This window comes from Telmatherina bonti (assembly GCF_933228915.1).
Source record: "Telmatherina bonti genome assembly, chromosome: 2".
Classification (NCBI taxonomy): domain Eukaryota; kingdom Metazoa; phylum Chordata; class Actinopteri; order Atheriniformes; family Telmatherinidae; genus Telmatherina; species Telmatherina bonti.
Window position 1 is genome coordinate 7,318,969 of NC_136620.1, and position 20,910 is coordinate 7,339,878.

General features: G+C 44.2%; 1 protein-coding gene across 1 annotated transcript in view; it reads left to right on the forward strand.

Moving 5' to 3' along the window:
• Nucleotides 1–11,144: 11,144 nt before the first annotated feature.
• Nucleotides 11,145–20,910, forward strand: part of LOC306766339 (synaptic vesicle glycoprotein 2B-like) — a gene marked incomplete at both ends in the record, with an annotated part of 31,107 nt that continues 21,341 nt past the window's right edge. The window contains 2 exons of the mRNA XM_079254038.1: nucleotides 11,145–11,374; nucleotides 12,565–12,794. Of these exons, the coding sequence (XP_079110164.1) occupies nucleotides 11,145–11,374; nucleotides 12,565–12,794 (460 nt within the window). The remainder of the gene's footprint in view (nucleotides 11,375–12,564; nucleotides 12,795–20,910) is intronic.

The following is a 20,910-nucleotide window of genomic DNA, read 5'->3' on the forward strand; positions in this document are numbered from 1 at the left end:
GGTATCTGGCCGTGGAAAATCCAGTACTTCATCTCATGATCAAAGTTATGTGAAGTGTTCATACGTGTACATTTCCACATGTGTGGTCCAGTAGACGTGTACGTCTGAATGTGGAGCCTGATATTCCAAGACCCTGATGCAACAGAGCCAGTTCGCACTGATGCACCTGAAGGTGGCGTGTGAACAGATGAACATGGCGGCTTTGTGGTGAACCAGGACACACTGCGACGGCTCAGCCAACCAGAGCACAGTTTCCTTCTGCTCCAGTTTCAGACAGTAAACAGAGTCCTGCTGTAGATAGGAACGTGATGCATTATTAATCTGGTCTAAATGGCGGAGCTTTCTCTGCAGCTGGCCCGCCTCTCAGCTGCTTCCTCTGTTGGGTCGTTCCACCATCAGCAGGCGGGAAACATGGAAGCAGGCTGCATGGCCTCCTGGGAACTCTTCCCTTCTCAGCTGTCGGGAAAGAGACGCTGCACATAAAGAAAAAATACATTTTTTTATCTCCATGTTTTTCCTTGAACCCTCGCTTTCCTTGGGGATGGCTTCTTGACAGCCGCGTTTCCATGGAGACCGTTTCTGATGAGGCTTCTTTCAGCAGTAGATGAAAGGAGGAAGTGAACGTTCAAATGCATCTTTCAGTCCCGACTCTTCTTCTCTGCTGCCGTGCTGACAAGTTTCCAGCTGACAACTCACCTTGTTGCTACTAAAATACACTTTCCTGTCTGAATTTGCTGCTTTTTACTGATGAAACTAAACTGGAACACATGGTGTGTCTTTGTGACATGGCTGCTAGCAAAAACCAGGTTAAAGATGCAGTTTGGACTGGCATGTGATGGAGAAATGAACTGGTTTTAGTTTAGTTTAATTTGTCAAACTGGGGGTTGTTACATGTTGTTAAAAACAATTTTATCAAATAAATTTGGGATTTTTATAAGAGATGTCAAAATTAAATGATTAAATTTGTGGAATCAGCTGTTCATTCCTTAACACATTAACAACTAAAGCCCAGTGAAAAGTCAGATCTCCACCTACCAGCTCATTTCCAGCTGATGTTCTGGTTCTACAAACGTCTTATATGGATCCATTATCAGATTCCAGATTCATTGATCATGAATCCACACTGTCTTTGTTATATGGTGGTGTTGTTCCCGTTCTGGATGGTAGTATCCAGGATGTTGTTCCCGTTCTGGATGGTAGCATCCAGAACGTTGTTCCTGTTCTGGATGGTAGTATCCAGAACGTTGTTCCTGTTCTGGATGGTAGTATTTAGAATGTTGTTCCTGTTCTGGATGGTAGTATCTAGAATGTTGTTCCTGTTCTGAATGGTAGTATAGAGAATGTTGTTCCTGTTCTGGATGGTAGTATCTAGAATGTTGTTCCTGTTCTGGATGGTAGTATAGAGAATGTTGTTCCGGTTCTGGATGGTAGTATCTAGAATGTTCCTGTTCTGGATGGTAGTATCCAGATTGTTGTTCCTGTTCTGGATGGTGGTATCCAGAATGTTGTTCCTGTTCTGGATGGTTCTAGTATCCAGAATGTTGTTCCTGTTCTGGATGGTAGTATCCAGAATGATTGTTCCTGTTCTGGATGGTAGTATCCAGAATGTTGTTCCTGTTCTGGATGGTAGTATCTAGAATGTTGTTCCTGTTCTGGATGGTAGTATAGAGAATGTTGTTCCTGTTCTGGATGGTAGTATCCAGATTGTTGTTCCTGTTCTGAATGGTGGTATCCAGAATGTTGTTCCTGTTCTGGATGGTTCTAGTATCCAGAATGTTGTTCCTGTTCTGGATGGTAGTATCCAGAATGTTGTTCCTGTTCTGGATGGTAGTATCTAGAATGTTGTTCCTGTTCTGGATGGTAGTATCTAGAATGTTCCTGTTCTGGATGGTAGTATCCAGAACGTTGTTCCTGTTCTGGATGGTAGTATCTAGAACGTTGTTCCTGTTCTGGATGGTAGTATCCAGATTGTTGTTCCTGTTCTGGATGGTTCTAGTATCCAGAATGTTGTTCCTGTTCTGAATGGTAGTATCTAGAATGTTGTTCCTGTTCTGGATGGTAGTATACAGAATGTTGTTCCTGTTCTGAATGGTAGTATTTAGAATGTTGTTCCTGTTCTGGATGGTAGTATCTAGAATGTTGTTCCTGTTCTGAATGGTAGTATCTAGAATGTTGTTCCTGTTCTGGATGGTAGTATAGAGAATGTTGTTCCTGTTCTGAATGGTAGTACCCGGAATATTGTTCCTGTTCTGGATGGTTCTAGTATCCAGAATGTTGTTCCTGTTCTGAATGGTAGTATCTAGAATGTTGTTCCTGTTCTGGATGGTAGTATACAGAATGTTGTTCCTGTTCTGAATGGTAGTATTTAGAATGTTGTTCCTGTTCTGGATGGTAGTATCTAGAATGTTGTTCCTGTTCTGAATGGTAGTATCTAGAACGTTGTTCCTGTTCTGGATGGTAGTATCCAGATTGTTGTTCCTGTTCTGGATGGTAGTATCTAGAACGTTGTTCCTGTTCTGGATGGTAGTATCCAGATTGTTGTTCCTGTTCTGGATGGTAGTATCCAGAACGTTGTTCCTGTTATGCATGGTAGTATCTAGAATGTTGTTCCTGTTCTGGATGGTAGTATCCAGAACGTTGTTCCTGTTCTGGATGGTAGTATACAGAATGTTGTTCCTGTTCTAGATGGTAGTATCCAGAATGTTGTTCCTGTTCTGAATGGTAGTATCTAGAATGTTGTTCCTGTTCTGGATGGTAGTATACAGAATGTTGTTCCTGTTCTGAATGGTAGTATTTAGAATGTTGTTCCTGTTCTGGATGGTAGTATCTAGAATGTTGTTCCTGTTCTGAATGGTAGTATCTAGAATGTTGTTCCTGTTCTGGATGGTAGTATAGAGAATGTTGTTCCTGTTCTGAATGGTAGTACCCGGAATATTGTTCCTGTTCTGGATGGTTCTAGTATCCAGAATGTTGTTCCTGTTCTGGATGGTAGTACCCGGAATATTGTTCCTGTTCTGGATGGTTCTAGTATCCAGAATGTTGTTCCTGTTCTGAATGGTAGTATCTAGAATGTTGTTCCTGTTCTGGATGGTAGTATACAGAATGTTGTTCCTGTTCTGAATGGTAGTATTTAGAATGTTGTTCCTGTTCTGGATGGTAGTATCTAGAATGTTGTTCCTGTTCTGAATGGTAGTATCTAGAACGTTGTTCCTGTTCTGGATGGTAGTATCCAGATTGTTGTTCCTGTTCTGGATGGTAGTATCTAGAACGTTGTTCCTGTTCTGGATGGTAGTATCCAGATTGTTGTTCCTGTTCTGGATGGTAGTATCCAGAACGTTGTTCCTGTTATGCATGGTAGTATCTAGAATGTTGTTCCTGTTCTGGATGGTAGTATCCAGAACGTTGTTCCTGTTCTGGATGGTAGTATACAGAATGTTGTTCCTGTTCTAGATGGTAGTATCCAGAATGTTGTTATATGGAAGACATCAGTCAATCCCAAAAATCAAATCAAAATGAAAAATAAATGTGATATTAGGTTTAAGAAAATAATCAGCAGTTATATAAAAATATCACAAATAAGGCTGATTCTAATTATGATTCCCCGCAACCCTGAACTGGATTAAGCGGTTCAGAAAATGAATGAATGAATGAAGAATGAAAATAATTTGTTGTTCATTTATTTGTTCTGCAGTCAGTTGTTTTCATGCTGCTTTTTTGTGATGGTATTTTTCTGGACGGGGCAGTTCTGTATGTTGTTGTTAGGCAGGATGTCGGTGAAGCAGCTGCCTGTCTGGTGACCCTGAAGGTGCAGTTAATGCAGACTGTGCTGCATTCAGGGTCCCTGTGGAAAAACCTGATCTAGGAAGTTTGTCTGCAGCTGCTTGGCTTGGATGATGAGTTTTGTGGTTAACATGTAAACCAACCAACAACCAGAGTCTGTGCTCTTGTCAACGTGACTGAACATCCTGAACAGTGACCATGATGCAGAACGAAGCTTCTGGTAGTCTTAATATTTCTCAATGCCCTGCATCAGATCCTCTCTGAAAGCTTCGTCTGCAGTCTGAAGGTTGTTGGATTATTTGTGTGGGACGCAGCATCACCCCCACTGCCTGACGCGCTCTAACAGTGGGGTGCAGCTGAACCGTCCATTTGGAGACGTTTGATATGCAGTAAATCTTTTTTTTTCTCTTGAGGAACGATAAAAATTAAAACCAGTAAAAGCTTTACTCTGCAGACCTGAGATGTACATTCACCTTCTAACACCGGGTTGGACCACTTTGTCTTCCAGAACTGTTGTATTTACTGGTGTGATAGATTTAACAAGGTGGACACATTCTGCAGAGGTTTTGCTTCATAATCATATGAAGATTCACACTGTTGCTGCCAATCATGATGAGAATCTCCCGTTCCACCTCATCACCATGAGAATCTCCCGTTCCACCTCACCACCATGAGAATCTCCCGTTCCACCTCATCACCATGAGAATCTCCCGTTCCACCTCATCACCATGAGAATCTCCCGTTCTACCTCATCACCATGAGAATCTCCCGTTCCACCTCATCACCATGAGAATCTCCCGTTCCACCTCATCACCATGAGAATCTCCCGTTCCACCTGATCACCATGAGAATCTCCCGTTCTACCTCATCACCATGAGAATCTCCCGTTCCACCTCATCACCATGAGAATCTCCCGTTCCATCTCATCACCATGAGAATCTCCGGTTCGACCACATCATGATGAGAATCTCCCGTTCCACCTCATCACCATGAGAATCTCCCGTTCCACCTCATCACCATGAGAATCTCCGGTTCCACCACATCATGATGAGAATCTCCCGTTCCACCTCATCACCATGAGAATCTCCCGTTCCACCTCATCACCATGAGAATCTCCCGTTCCACCTCATCGTGATGAGAATCTCCGGTTCCACCACATCATAATGAGAATCTCCCGTTCCACCTCATCACCATGAGAATCTCCCGTTCCACCTCATCACCATGAGAATCTCCCGTTCCACCTCATCATGATGAGAATCTCCCGTTCCACCACATCATGATGAGAATCTCCCGTTCCACCTCATCATGATGAGAATCTCTTGTTCCACCTCATCACCATGAGAATCTCCCGTTCCACCTCATCACCATGAGAATCTCCCGTTCCACCTCATCACCATGAGAATCTCCCGTTCCACCTCATCATGATGAGAATCTCCCGTTCCACCTCATCACCATGAGAATCTCCCGTTCCACCTCATCATGATGAGAATTTCCCATTCCACCACATCATGATGAGAATCTCCGGTTCCACCTCATCATGATGAGAATCTCCCGTTCCACCACATCATGATGAGAATCTCCCGTTCCACCTCATCACCATGAGAATCTCCCGTTCCACCTCATCACCATGAGAATCTCCCGTTCCACCACATCATGATGAGAATCTCCCGTTCCACCACATCATGATGAGAATCTCCCGTTCCACCTCATCATGATGAGAATCTCCCGTTCCACCACATCATGATGAGAATCTCCCGTTCCACCTCATCATGATGAGAATCTCCCGTTCCACCACATCATGATGAGAATCTCCCGTTCCACCTCATCATGATGAGAATCTCCCATTCCACCTCATCACCATGAGAATCTCCCGTTCCACCTCATCATGATGAGAATCTCCCATTCCACCTCATCACCATGAGAATCTCCCGTTCCACCTCATCACCATGAGAATCTCCCGTTCCACCTCATCACCATGAGAATCTCCCGTTCCACCTCATCATGATGAGAATCTCCCGTTCCACCTCATCACCATGAGAATCTCCCGTTCCACTTCATCACCATGAGAATCTCCCGTTCCACCTCATCATGATGAGAATCTCCCGTTCCACCTCATCACCATGAGAATCTCCCGTTCCACCTCATCACCATGAGAATCTCCCGTTCCACCTCATCACCATGAGAATCTCCCGTTCCACCTCATCATGATGAGAATCTTCCGTTCCACCTCATCATCACATCAGATCCTAGTGGTCTAGGTCCATCAGGTTTTAGTGGTCTTGGTCCATCAAGTCCTAGTGGTTTGTGTTCATCAGGTCCTTGTGGTCTGGGTCCATCCGGTCCTAGTGGTTTGGGTTCATCAGGTCCTTGTGGTCTGGGTCCATCCGGTCCTAGTGGTTTGGGTTCATCAGGTCCATGTGGTTTGGGTTCATCAGGTCCTAGTGGTCTGGGTCCATCCGGTCCTAGTGGTTTGGGTTCATCAGGTCCATGTGGTTTGGGTTCATCAGGTCCTAGTGGTCTGGGTCCATCCGGTCCTAGTGGTTTGGGTTCATCAGGTCCTTGTGGTCTGGGTCCATCCGGTCCTAATGGTCTGGGTTCATCATGTCCTAGTGGTTTGTGTTCATCAGGTCCTTGTGGTCTGGGCCCATCCGGTCCTAATGGTCTGGGTTCATCATGTCCTAGTGGTTTGTGTTCATCAGGTCCTTGTGGTCTGGGCCCATCAGGTCCTAGTGGTCTGGGCCCATCAGGTCCTAGTGGTTTGGGTTCATCAGGTTCTTGTGGTCTTGGTCCATCAGGTCCTAATGGTCTGGGTTCGTCAGGTCCTTGTGGTTTGGGTTCATCAGGTCCTTGTGGTCTGGGTCCATCCGGTCCTAGTGGTTTGGGTTCATCAGGTACTTGTGGTTTGGGTTCATCAGGTCCTAGTGGTCTGTGCCCATCAGGTCCTAGTGGCTCGCTCTCCTGTCCAGAACCGCCTTTTGTCCCACATGGGCAAATGTAGGTGTGTTTACCCACAATGCACTTTGTTTTGTAGTCCACTTTCTGCATTTGGGCCACTTGAACCGGACAAAGACCTGGGTCGGTAGGTGGACTGAGCCTTCTTCTCTGATCTGAATCAGAATCAGTTTGCGCATTCACATGAGACCCTGAGGAAGACTTTAAACCCTTTCGTCTTCATCCTGACTCTCAGGCTGAACCTCAGCAAGCCGCCATGTTTCCATGACTGATGCGTTGAGGTGCTGCCATGTGATTGGCTGGTTGGATATTTCTGTTTACATGCAGTTGATGAAGAAGTTTAACTGAGGAACCGCAGTTAATGAAACCAAATGTAAAATATCTCACAAAGTCCAATTAAATAAAGTTATTCAGTGTTTTCCAAACCATTCCAGCTTCTTAGTTTTTTTTCAAGTTGATTTTTATCAGAGGAGTTAATATTCCTGATGTGTTTCCGTGCAGTAAATAAGCAGGAATAACAGCTCCGAGCCGGCCGTATTATCAGATGAACTGTGTTTCATTCAGATGGAGTTCGTCAGAACAGGCTGATGAACCTGAGCAAATCATACAATTCAGAAGAAGCGAAATCTGAGCACATTTTCATTTCCTACCGGAGGATCTCAGCTCGCCTCCGTTTATCAGATGTTTACATCACCACGTCTTCTCTGCAGCTGATCTAAACACACTTCAGAAAGAAAGCCTGAAAACACACCTGCTCCTCTTCATCACTTTGAATTAGAAGTGCTGAAACGGATTATTGTCCTGGCTTCTCCTGGTGTCCCATGTTCTGGTCTCAGATTCACAACAATAAGTTATTTCTACCAGCAGAGCTTAAAATTCATCTGCAACATGTGAGATACGTAGATTTATGTGTTACATCCCTTCAGCCGTGTTCTTCAATGAGTTCTGTATTTGGGAAGGATGAATGTCGATGAGACTCTTCGTGTTTCTGATGGTCTTAACGAACGTTTCAGAGATGTTGTCCAGTTCTGTCTTCACAACTTCCACCAATGTCCAGTTTCATTTTTAAAACTGTTAAATCCCCAGTTCCTCAGGAACGGCAGCGTGTAACTCTGTGATGGATATGTGACTCTACAGCCGGTCTACGGAGGTTTTCCAGCATTTCTATCCAATCGGGAGGTTTACAATCCAGACACAACATGTAGTGTTTATTCAGAGACTCTAGATGGTAAATCCACCATTATTTATCACATCTTCATCACCAGCACTACCATGTTGCTAAGAGACCTCTTTTTTTTACCTGGAAGTAACTTCCTGTCAGACTTTCCACCGATCAGAGAGTTTAAACTGATGGTAATGTCCAATCAGGAGCAGCCAAAGATCTACATGGAAACATCACATCTGCATGGAAACATCACGTCTACATGGAAACGTCATGTCTGCATGGAAACATCATGTCTGCATGGAAACATCACGTCTGCATGGAAACATTACGTCTACATGGAAACTTCACGTCTGCATGGAAACATCACGTCTACATGGAAACGTCACGTCTGCATGGAAACATCATGTCTGCATGGAAACATCACGTCTACATGGAAACATCACGTCTGCATGGAAACATCATGTCTACATGGAAACGTCACGCCTGCATGGAAACATCACGTCTGCATGGAAACATCACGTCTGCATGGAAACATCACGTATGCATGGAAACATCATGTCTGCATGGAAACATCACGTCTTTATGGAAACATCACGTCTGCATGGAAACATCACGTCTTTATGGAAACATCACGTCTGCATGGAAACATCACGTCTTTATGGAAACATCACGTCTGCATGGAAACATCACGTCTGCATGGAAACATCATGTCTACATGGAAACGTCACGTCTGCATGGAAACATCATGTCTACATGGAAACGTCACGCCTGCATGGAAACATGACATCTGCATGGAAACATCACGTCTGCATGGAAACATCACGTCTTTATGGAAACATCACGTCTGCATGGAAACATCACGTCTTTATGGAAACATCACGTCTGCATGGAAACATCATGTCTACATGGAAACGTCACGTCTGCATGGAAACATCATGTCTACATGGAAACGTCACGCCTGCATGGAAACATGACATCTGCATGGAAACATCATGTCTACATGCTGACTAGGAGTAATAGCTTCAGCTTTGACGTGTATCTCCAAATAAAAAGCAACAGCTGGATTTTACTCACACACTGGCTTTTTTTTTATTGTTGTTTTAGTGTTTATTAGACAACAATACTTTAACTATATTTTTTAGTTGTATTTAGTTTATTTAGTTTGTTCTGGGAAGCACTTTGTCATTGTTGACTCTTTACTGATTTTTATTTCTTATTATAACTTTATTTATTTATTTTTTGTTCATTTTCTGTCTTTTATACTTTGCTCTCCCTCATCTCAGTGATTAAGGGCATAAACGACGTGACATCGGGGTTTTAGTGAATGAAACTGGAGTGGCATGTTAAAAGAGTAAATGGCTTGTTTTCATTGGCTGGTTTGAATCCATTAATGTCTTCATAAACATGGAGAGCTGTTCATAAATATTTCATGGCCATCTTTATTCTCTGGAAGCAGAAACAGGTGATTAGTCATGTGACCAACATGTTCAGAACGGTTCCCAGATGTTTTCTCCCTTATTGGCTCTAAATAAAGCAGAAGAGAAATACATCCTAAAGTCTCCACCCGATGATGATGATGACCTGATGGCGGCAGTATCTGGTTGTGCTTGACAGTAATCAGTTTAGTTTCTGTGATGGCTGGAAACATCTCAGCTCGCAGCTTTTTAAATGCAGCGATGGGCTGTGGCTGGATGTGGGACGCCATCGGTCTGAAACAGTCTGATATCCGCCTTCATCTGAGGCAACGAGCATCACGCTGTGCTTCAGAGGAGCGAGGAAGCTGTGGAGGTGTGTGATGAGGGGAAGAGCTCTGACAGAGGAAATAGCTCCAGCTGGAGATGTTAATCCAGATGTTTGTTAGATACATACTCAGATACACGATATATATATATAAACTCTTCCCTCCCCCACCCTCCCATCTCCTCTGAGCGGGGTGGGTGGGTGTTCATCCCCAGCTCCTCTACCAGAGTCCTGGGAGGCTCCTCTCCAGTATCTCAGCTGTTCCTAGGACTGATCTCTTCTGGACGGAGATGTCTGATGTTTCACCAGGTATCTGTTGGAGCCACTTCTCCAGTGTGGGGGACACGGCCCCCAGTGCTCCCATCACTATGGGTACGACTGTTGCTTTCACCCTCCAGGCCTTCTCCAGGTTTTCCTTGAGGTCTTGGTACTTCTCCAGTTTCTCCTTTTTCCTGATATTTCCATCATTGGGGATGGATCCATCGATCACTACGGCTTTCCTCTGCTGCTTATCCATGATCACTATATCTGCTTGGTTGGCCACCACCATTTTATCTGTCTGGATCTGTAAGTCCCAGAGGATCTTAGCCCTCTCATTCTCCACCACCTTGGGGGGAGTTTCCCACTGGGACTTGGGGGTCTCCAGTCCATATTCTGATGTTCACTACGAGGCTACTTGGTTATGGCGTTCCATTACTGGTTCAGTCTGTTTCTAACTGGACTCTCCTGAACTTTAACATTTGACCTGCAAAATGAAGCCTGGAGAGTCTGAGATGTGGTTTTGGGTTTTTTCTCTTGGGTTCTGAACCTGCTGGGACGTTCCTGGGAAGACTAGACTGTTTTCCGCTTTTTCAGGTTCCCGTGTTGTGTTTTACATGGTCAGGTGTAAAAAGAAGAACAGAAAACGGTGTAAATGTGTTCGATGGAGACAAACTACTGTTTTTCCGCAGGTCTTCCTGAATAAGTGCAGTTGTACATGTTGTTCTGTCTTTCCTGTCCTCTCCACCCCAACCAGTCGAGGCAGATGACTGCCCTCCCTGAGCCGGGTTCTGCCGGAGGTTTTCTTCCTGTTAAAGGGGAGTTTTTTCCTTCCCACTGTTGCCTCATGCAGCTCAGGATGGAGGATTGGATCCAAGTCATGACTCGAAGCAATCAGTTGGTTTCTATTATAGGATATGTATGAACTGGCTCGAAATGATGTGTTTGTAAAGTGTCCTGAGACAACATTGTTGTGAAGTGTCGCTGTACAAATAAAAATTTTTGCTGTTTGCAGGAGTCAGTGCCGAAGACGAGACCTGACCAGGACTTTGGTCTTTCCAGAAGCAGCAACGTGCAGCTCTGACGGACATTAGAAGAACCAGCAGCTCTGCAGAGACCATTATTTACCTTTAATGATGTTTGTTGTCATTTAAGTCACCATCTTTGGCTGAAATCTGACAGCAGATACGACAGAAAAGCTTTGTGATCGGTGAGATAAAACCGCAGCCAAGCAGGCTTGTAAACCAGGATGACAGACCACTACCAGAACAACATATACCACCAGGGAGGTGGGGACGCCTACGGGACTTACGGAGAGGGTCAGGACGGGTACGGATACCAGGCGGACTACCCGCCTCAGGACGAGGATGCAGCGAGCGATGCGACTGAAGGACACGATGAGGAGGACCAGATGTACGAGGGAGAGTATCAGGGGATCCCGCATCCTGATGAGGTGAAGGCTGCTCAGAGAGCTGCACGGTGAGACGCCGCAACATCTTTCTGTTTCCTTTCAGCCATTAAGCTCCTCCTCACACCCAGAATGCCATGCGGCACACCATGCCGTGCGTTATTTATGCATGAATCTGGTGCAGATGTTGTTCTGGGCCTGTAAAACAGGACTTTCTGATCCCGGCTTTGCCTCTGTAATGTGAGCCGATGGTGATGATGATGATGCTGCGGCTGACTCGCTCTGTTAATATAACTAAACATAATTCTTCAACACGCGTGTTAAACAACATCAAACCTCCTCAAAGAGAAAGATTTCTCTGCTCATCTTCATCAGACTGTTAGCCTTCATCTGTCCTTCATGGCCAATCCCCTCGTAGTTCAGCAGCCTTCATCAGCATCAGAGCAGCTTCTGGAAAAAACCATCAGGATTTTCCAGAAGGGTGAGACCCATCAGAGTCTCATATATGCAATGTGACCATGTTACATAATGAGGATGAAGAGGTGAATGGAAGCAGCTAAACTGGACAGAGATGCCCCTGATTTAGAAAATAAAGCTAATTTTTGCCTTAAAATTAAATTAAATTAAATTCCTTGAGTATTTTAATAATTTTATTAGATTTTCTTTCATTTATTTATTTTTAAAAAATCTAATATTTTTTAAATTTATTAAATAAACTATAATATAATTTTTTTAAAAATTTATTAAAATAAAATATAAATAATGTTTTATCTAAAAATAATTTAGATGTTTTATCAAAAAATAATATATATATATATATATATATATATATATATATATATATATATATATATATATATATATATATATATATATATATATATATATATATTATTTTTAGATAATATATTTTATATTATATATTTTTAGATAATTTTTAGATTTTATATATATATATATATATATATATATATATATATATATATATATATATATATATATATATATATATATATATATATATATATATATATATAAAATTTTTAGATAAAACATCTAAATGAATAAATAAAAAAGTTTTTTTCCACCATTTTTATCGGGGATTTGTTTTTGTATTCCTTTTATTTCCTCCAGCTGTCCTTCAGCCAGAGCTTCATATTCGTCTTTAATGCTTCAATCTGTAGGATTATAAATATTCAGTGTGAAGCAAGTCATAACTCATTGATCCTTATTGATCTTTATTGATCTGTATTGACTCCAGGGCCAAAGCTCGAGAAAAAGCCGGCAGCTCAGTCTCTGAACTGGAGGAGTTATCGGAGCAGTATGAGGACATCATGGAGGACTGTGGACACGGGAAGTTCCAGTGGACACTCTTCGTGGTGTTGGGTTTGGCTCTGATGGCCGATGGCGTCGAGTGCTTTGTGGTGGCGTTCGTTCTGCCATCTGCAGAGAAGGATCTGTGTCTGTCCAACGCAGAGAAAGGCATGCTGGGTAAGACGGTCACAGACCGCCATCAGCAGTGCAGGTTGTGCATCTGGGTGGTCTCCAACAGAAGGTTCTGATGACGAAGGTTTCTACTGTCGTATGCATCACATCTGACCTGTTTCAGGCTCACCTTCATCTCTAGATGTCCTCATCATCACTCCCACACATTTACACACACACACGAACACAAATTCAAATAATGTTGGTTTTTTTTTGTTTGTTTGTTTTGCAGCATTTTTTTTTTTTATAAACTTGATTCTGTGAATTCCTCATATTCCTGAATATGAGTCAGTGAATGCACCATTTCCATTAGAATTAATCAGTAAATGCATTAATTTCATAAACATAGGTCAACTTTTGCATCATTTTCTTAAACACGAGTAATTGAAAAAGTAATTTTCCTGAACAAGAGTCATTGAACACATCCTTTTCCTGAACAGGAGTCGTTGAACGCATCATTTTCCTGAACAGGAGTCATTGAACACATCATTTTCCTGAACAGGAGTCATTGAACGCATCATTTTCCTGAACAGGAGTCATTGAACACATCATTTTCCTGAACAGGAGTCGTTGAACGCATCATTTTCCTGAACAGGAGTCATTGAACACATCATTTTCCTGAACAGGAGTCATTGAACGCATCATTTTCCTGAGCAGGAGTCATTGAACACATCATTTTCCTGAACAGGAGTCATTGAACACATCATTTTCCTGAACAGAAGTCATTGAACGCATCATTTTCCTGAACAGGAGTCATTGAATGCATCATTTTCCTGAACAGGAGTCATTGAACGCATCATTTTCCTGAACAGGAGTCATTGAACACATCATTTTCCTGAACAGGAGTCATTGAACACATCATTTTCCTGAACAGGAGTCATTGAACGCATCATTTTCCTGAACAGGAGTCATTGAACACATCATTTTCCTGAGCAGGAGTCCTTGAACGCATCATTTTCCTGAACAGGAGTCATTGAACGCATCATTTTCCAGAACAGGAGTCATTGAACGCATCATTTTCCTGAACAGGAGTCATTGAACGCATCATTTTCCAGAACAGGAGTCGTTGAACGCATCATTTTCCTGAACAGGAGTCATTGAACACATCATTTTCCTGAACAGGAGTCATTGAACGCATCATTTTCCAGAACAGGAGTCGTTGAACGCATCATTTTCCTGAACAGGAGTCATTGAACACATCATTTTCCTGAACAGAAGTCATTGAACGCATCATTTTCCTGAACAGGAGTCATTGAACGCATCATTTTCCAGAACAGGAGTCATTGAACGCATCATTTTCCTGAACAGGAGTCATTGAACGCATCATTTTCCTGAACAGGAGTCATTGAACACATCATTTTCCTGAACAGGAGTCATTGAACGCATCATTTTCCAGAACAGGAGTCGTTGAACGCATCATTTTCCTGAACAGGAGTCATTGAACACATCATTTTCCTGAACAGGAGTCATTGAACGCATCATTTTCCTGAACAGGAGTCATTGAATGCATCATTTTCCAGAACAGGAGTCATTGAACGCATCATTTTCCTGAACAGGAGTCATTGAATGCATCATTTTCCAGAACAGGAGTCATTGAACACATCATTTTCCTGAGCAGGAGTCATTGAACACATCATTTTCCTTAACAGGAGACGTTGAACGCATCATTTTCCAGAACAGGAGTCATTGAACGCATCATTTTCCTGAACAGGAGTCATTGAATGCATCATTTTCCTGAACAGGAGTCATTGAATGCATCATTTTCCAGAACAGGAGTCATTGAACACATCATTTTCCTGAGCAGGAGTCATTGAACACATCATTTTCCTTAACAGGAGACGTTGAACGCATCATTTTCCTGAGCAGGAGTCATTGAATGCATCATTTTCCTGAACAGGAGTCATTGAATGCATCATTTTCCAGAACAGGAGTCATTGAACGCATCATTTTCCTGAACAGGAGTCATTGAATGCATCATTTTCCAGAACAGGAGTCATTGAACACATCATTTTCCTGAGCAGGAGTCATTGAACACATCATTTTCCTTAACAGGAGACGTTGAACGCATCATTTTCCTGAACAGGAGTCATTGAATGCATCATTTTCCTGAACAGGAGTCATTGAACACATAATTTTCCTGAACAGGAGTCACTGAACACATCATTTTCCTTAACAGGAGACGTTGAACGCATCATTTTCCTGAACAGGAGTCATTGAATGCATCATTTTCCAGAACAGGAGTCATTGAATGCATCATTTTCCAGAACAGGAGTCATTGAACGCATCATTTTCCAGAACTCCAGACAGTAATCATGCTGTAAACATTGTGTGACGTTAGGGAGGCAGCCTGAATGATATTTAATAGCAGTGACGAGTAAAAAGGTTACAGTTGTATTTCGGCAGGTCGACCTGATGACTCTGAGGATTAAACATCATATTATCACAAAACCACCAAACATTTTACATCCAATGAGAAATGACCAGCGATGTGTGTACAGTTGGATTTACTGTGATGTGACTAACACCTGAAAGCCTCGTCGTCTCCTCTGCAGTTTAATTAGCTAATGAGCAGAAAGTAGTGACTCAGCTGCAGGGTTGGTGTGTGTTTCCTCCATGAAATGTGTGTTTTATAGAGAGAAGGAGGAGGAAGAGGAGAAAAGGAAGCAGACAGAGTAAAGAAAATGATGGAGCAAACATCCGTAAGTCTGCTGCAGATTTGTAGACAAATGAAGAAAATCGATCATGAAGAGGAAAGTTTGGACCGATGCAGTTAACGATCAGTCGACGGTTTGATGCTGCCAGAAGAGGCACGAGGCTTCACCACAATGCAAACACTTCAAATGACACATTTTCCTGAACTGTAGAAACCTTTTTACAAAGACATGTTTTTATTTAATCATGTCTCACTTTCTGTACATTTTCTTGTACAGAAAGAAAAAAAGATGAAACTTTTGAAAATGTCCTTTTAGACGAAGTGGAAATTTGACAGAAACCAGGAAAAAAATGTCTCTTGTCTGGATCTTTCAGTTCGGATGTAGACCAGCTGTTTTCACCTTCCAGGTCTTCTCCAGGCCTTCTCCAGGCCCTCCTCCAGGTCTTCTCCAGGCCTTCTCCAGGTCTTCTCCAGGCCTTCCTCCAGGTCTTCTCCAGGCCTTCTCCAGGTCTTCTCCAGGCCTTCCTCCAGGCCTTCCTCCAGGCCTTCTCCAGGCCTTTCTCCAGGCCTTTCTCCAGGCCTTCTCCAGGCCTTCTCCAGGTCTTCTCCAGGCCTTTCTCCAGGCCTTCTCCAGGCCTTTCTCCAGGCCTTTCTCCAGGCCTTCCTCCAGACCTTCACCAGGCCTTCCTCCAGGCCTTCTCCAGGCCTTCTCCATGTCTTCTCCAGGCCTTTCTCCAGGCCTTTCTCCAGGCCTTCTCCAGGCCTTTCTCCAGGCCTTTCTCCAGACTTTCCTTCAGGCCTTCCTCCAGACCTTCACCAGGCCTTTCTCCAGGCCTTTCTCCAGGCCTTCTCCAGGCCTTCTCCATGTCTTCTCCAGGCCTTTCTCCAGGCCTTTCTCCAGGCCTTCTCCAGGTCTTCTCCAGGCCTTTCTCCAGGCCTTTCTCCAGGCCTTCTCCAGGTCTTCTCCAGGCCTTTCTCCAGACTTTCCTTCAGGCCTTCCTCCAGACCTTCACCAGGCCTTTCTCCAGGCCTTTCTCCAGGCCTTCTCCAGGCCTTCTCCAGGTCTTCTCCAGGCCTTTCTCCAGGCCTTTCTCCAGACCTTCACCAGGCCTTCTCCATGTCTTCTCCAGACCTTCACCAGGCCTTCTCCAGGCCTTTCTCCAGGCCTTTCTCCAGGCCTTCTCCAGGTCTTCTCCAGGCCTTTTCCAGGCCTTTCTCCAGGCCTTCTCCAGGCCTTCTCCAGGCCTTCTCCATGTCTTCTCCAGACCTTCACCAGGCCTTCTCCAGGCCTTTCTCCAGGCCTTTCTCCAGGCCTTTCTCCAGACTTTCCTTCAGGCCTTCCTCCAGACCTTCACCAGGCCTTCTCCAGGCCTTTCTCCAGGCCTCTCTCCAGGCCTTCTCCAGGTCTTTTCCAGGCCTTCCTCCAGGCCTTCTCCAGGCCTTCCTCCAGGTCTTCTCCAGGCCTTTCTCCAGGCCTTTCTCCAGACTTTCCTTCAGGCCTTCCTCCAGACCTTCACCAGGCCTTCTCCAGGCCTTTCTCCAGGCCTCTCTCCAGGCCTTCTCCAGGTCTTTTCCAGGCCTTTCTCCAGGCCTTTCTCCAGGCCTTTCTCCAGACTTTCCTTCAGGCCTTCCTCCAGACCTTCACCAGGCCTTCTCCATCGATGGATCCATCGATCGCCACGGCGTTCCGGCTGCTCCTCCATCATCCCTACATCCGGCTGGTTGGCCACTACCATCATGTCCGTCTGGAGCTGGAAGTCCTGCAGGATCTCAGCCTCCTCTTTCTCCACCACCTTGGAGGTGTCTCCCATTGGGACTTCTGGGATTCTGCAGATGTTTCTGTTTACTATGTGCTACTGGTTCTTTACTGGTTCCATCTGGTTCCATCTGGTTCTAACTGGACTGTTATGAACCTGAACACTGAACCTGCTGGCTGAAGCCTGGAGAGTCTGAGATGTGCTTTTGGTTCTTTTAGCCTGAACCTGCTGTTTTACCAGTGTGTGTCAGGTATAGATATGTTATGTTTGTGTGTTTTTTGTTATAAATCTGGGTAAATCTTGTATTAAACATGTACAATACTGCGGAGAGGATTTGGTCTCCCTGGACGAGCCCACTGAGTCGTACGTAGTGAAAAATTCCATCATGGCTGCTGGATAATCTCAGTTATTTGTCTCATCACTGATCAGGATTGAAAGCAATAAATCAGACGAGCTGACAGGATAGATCTTCCTGATGAGTTCACTGTCACCATCCAGCTTTATGTTCATCAGCTATATGCTACATCAAGAACACTTTTCTTTCATTACCAATTTTACAATCTTCCTCCTCATCCTGCAGGACATCTACACCATCAGGACACATCCTCCTTACTTTCCTACCTCACACCACACCTTGGTTTGGTGTGTGTGTGTGTGTGTTTACGTTGTGACTCAGCATCAGCATGATCAATGCTCCCCGTCCTGACCTTGGAAAGAGCTCAACCTCTTTGTGTTGCTGCGTCTACTAGCGGCACACCGTAAGGAGGTTTTTAACTGGCGTGATGAGTTCCCGTTTCTCTTTGCACGGCCATCTGCACACACAGGGGGAGGTGTTGTGAGAGGGCCGGTCTCTGGCACCTGTCGGGGTTGAACTCGGCTCAGAGAGGTTTCAGAAAGAGCTGAGTGTGCTGACGTGACTCAGACTTTAGCAGTGGAGTCAGCTCGGCTCTCTGACAAGATGAGAAAAGGTAATAAAGTGCATTTGTGAGCTGGATTGCTGCGATTTGTTCTGCAGAGGTTTGTTTGGCCTCATTAGAGTTGCGTTAGGCAACGTTCCTCAGAGATTCTCTGCGTGAAGTGGTTCCTCGTCCTGATAGTAGTCTATACATACATACAAGTAAAGTTTTTTACAAACGTCCTCATCACGAAGGCCCCTGTACAGTGGGCAGCATGAGATACTTGCAGTACAGATGATCTATGCTCAGGCCAAGAAACAGCAACATGTAAACGTACAGCTTAGCAAAATGACGGGAGAAACTCAGCTTAAAGACGCTACAGGCCCATTAGAGCCGGATGCAGAAGACAGATAGACAGTTTGGTTCATCTGTTGCATAGTTACGTCCGTAATTTCGTTCATTTTTAAGAGGTTTAACTTGACACAGGAAACAGAGCGCTACCAGCTGAAATCACAGGAGCAGCGTTGAGTTGTAGAGCTGACACCTGACCAGTGAATGGAGTAAACCAGAGAAGAAGAAACAGCAAGAGGACAACGCAGAAACTAATAAAGAAAAAGACGCTGAAGAAGAACAGCAAAAGACTTTGTCTGAACACTCGTCTTCAACACAAGTGCTTTCCCAGTTGGTCTGCTGTCCCAGTTGGTCTGCTTCCCAGTTGGTCTGCTTCCCAGTTGGTCTGCAGTCCCAGTTGGTCTGTTGTCCCAGTTGGTCTGTTGTCCCAGTTGGTCTGTTGTCCCAGTTGGTCTGCAGTCCCAGTTGGTCTGTTGTCCCAGTTGGTCTGTTGTCCCAGTTGGTCTGTTGTCCCAGTTGGTCTGCTGTCCCAGTTGGTCTGTTGTCCCAATTGGCCTGTTGTCCCAGTTGGTCTGCTGTCCCAGTTGGTCTGTTGTCCCAGTTGGCCTGTTGTCCCAATTGGCCTGTTGTCCCAGTTTGTCTGTTGTCCCAATTGGTCTGTTATCCCAGTTGGTCTGTTGTCACAATTGGTCTGTTGTCCCTCTTGGACTATTGTCCGAGTTGGTCTGTTGTCACAATTGGTCTGATGTCCCAGTTGGACTATTGTCTGAGTTGGTCTGTTTTCCCAGTTGGTCTGTTGCCACAATTGGTCTGTTGTCCCAGTTGAACAATTGTCCGAGTTGGTCTGTTGTCCGAGTTGGTCTGTTGTCACAGTTGGTCTGTTGTCCTGGTTGGTCTGTTGCCCCGGTTGGTCTGCTGTCCCAGTAGGTCTGCAGTCCCAGTTGGTCTGTTGTCCCAGTTAGTCTCTGTCCCAATCGGTGTGCTGTCCCAGTTGGTCTATTGTCCCGGTTGGTCTGTTGTCCCAGTTGGTCTGCTATCCCAGTTGGTCTGTTGTCCCAATTGGTCTGTTGTCCCAGTTGGACTATTGTTCGAGTTGGTCTGCTGTCCCAGTTGGTCTGTTGTCCCGGTTGGTCTGCTATCCCAGTTGGTCTGTTGTCCCAGTTGGACTATTGTTCGAGTTGGTCTGTTGTCCCAGTTGGTCTGTTGTCCCGGTTGGTCTGCTGTCCCAGTTGGTCTGTTGTCACAATTGGTCTGTTGTCCCAGTTGGTCTGTTGTCACAGTTGGTCTGTTGTCACAGTTGGTCTGTTGTCACAATTGGTCTGTTGTCCCAGTTGGTCTGTTGTCACAGTTGGTCTGTTGTCACAATTGGTCTGTTGTCCCAGTTGGACTATTGTCCGAGTTGGTCTGTTGTCACAATTGGTCTGATGTCCCAGTTGGACTATTGTCCGAGTTGGTCTGTTTTCCCAGTTGGTCTGTTGCCACAATTGGTCTGTTGTCCCAGTTGAACAATTGTCCGAGTTGGTCTGTTGTCCCAGTTGGTCTGTTGTCCTGGTTGGTCTGCTGTCCCAGTAGGTCTGCAGTCCCAGTTGGTCTGTTGTCCTAGTTAGTCTCTGTCCCAATCGGTGTGCTGTCCCAGTTGATCTGCTGCCCCGGTTGGTCTGTTGTCCCAATTGGTCTGTTGTCCCAATTGGTCTGTTGTCCCAACTGGTCTGTTATCCCAGTTGGTTTGTTGTCCCAATCGGTCGGCTGTCCCGGTTGGTCTGTTGTCCCAGTTGGTCTGTTGTCCCAGTTGGTCTACTGTCCCAGTTGGTCAGCTGTCCCAGTTGGTCTACTGTCCCAGTTGGTCAGCTGTCCCAGTTGGTCTCCACATGTTGGCAAATGGAAGTGAACTTTGTGTGAGAATTAAAACCTGATTTACCTCAAAACTACCCAAAGTCTGGTGATGAATAGACTTATGCAGCCCTCTCACTGCCATTTGAATGTTTGATCTACAAAGCTTTCCTCTATGTTAAGTTGAATTCAATACACACACACACACACACACACACACACACACACACACACACACACACACACACACACACACACACACACACATATGTATGTATATATACACACACACACACACATATATATATATATATATATATATATATATATATATATATATATATATATATATATATATATATATTTGTAGATAAATACATATATGTATTGCGACTAGCTACATTGATAATTTAGCATTTTGACACTTGACAGAGATGAGAGGACATTTTATGTTTTTTTACATGAAAATGTAACCTCTTGGTATGTATTCATGTAAAGTAACATTTTTCTGCATTCGTTTACAGAGTGGTTTAAAATGTAAAACATATGATCATTTTATTATATAAAGGGAGACTTACCGTCAGAGTAGTTTTTTTCTTGCTAGGCTATTGTTTATGCTACTTAACTTGTTGCTA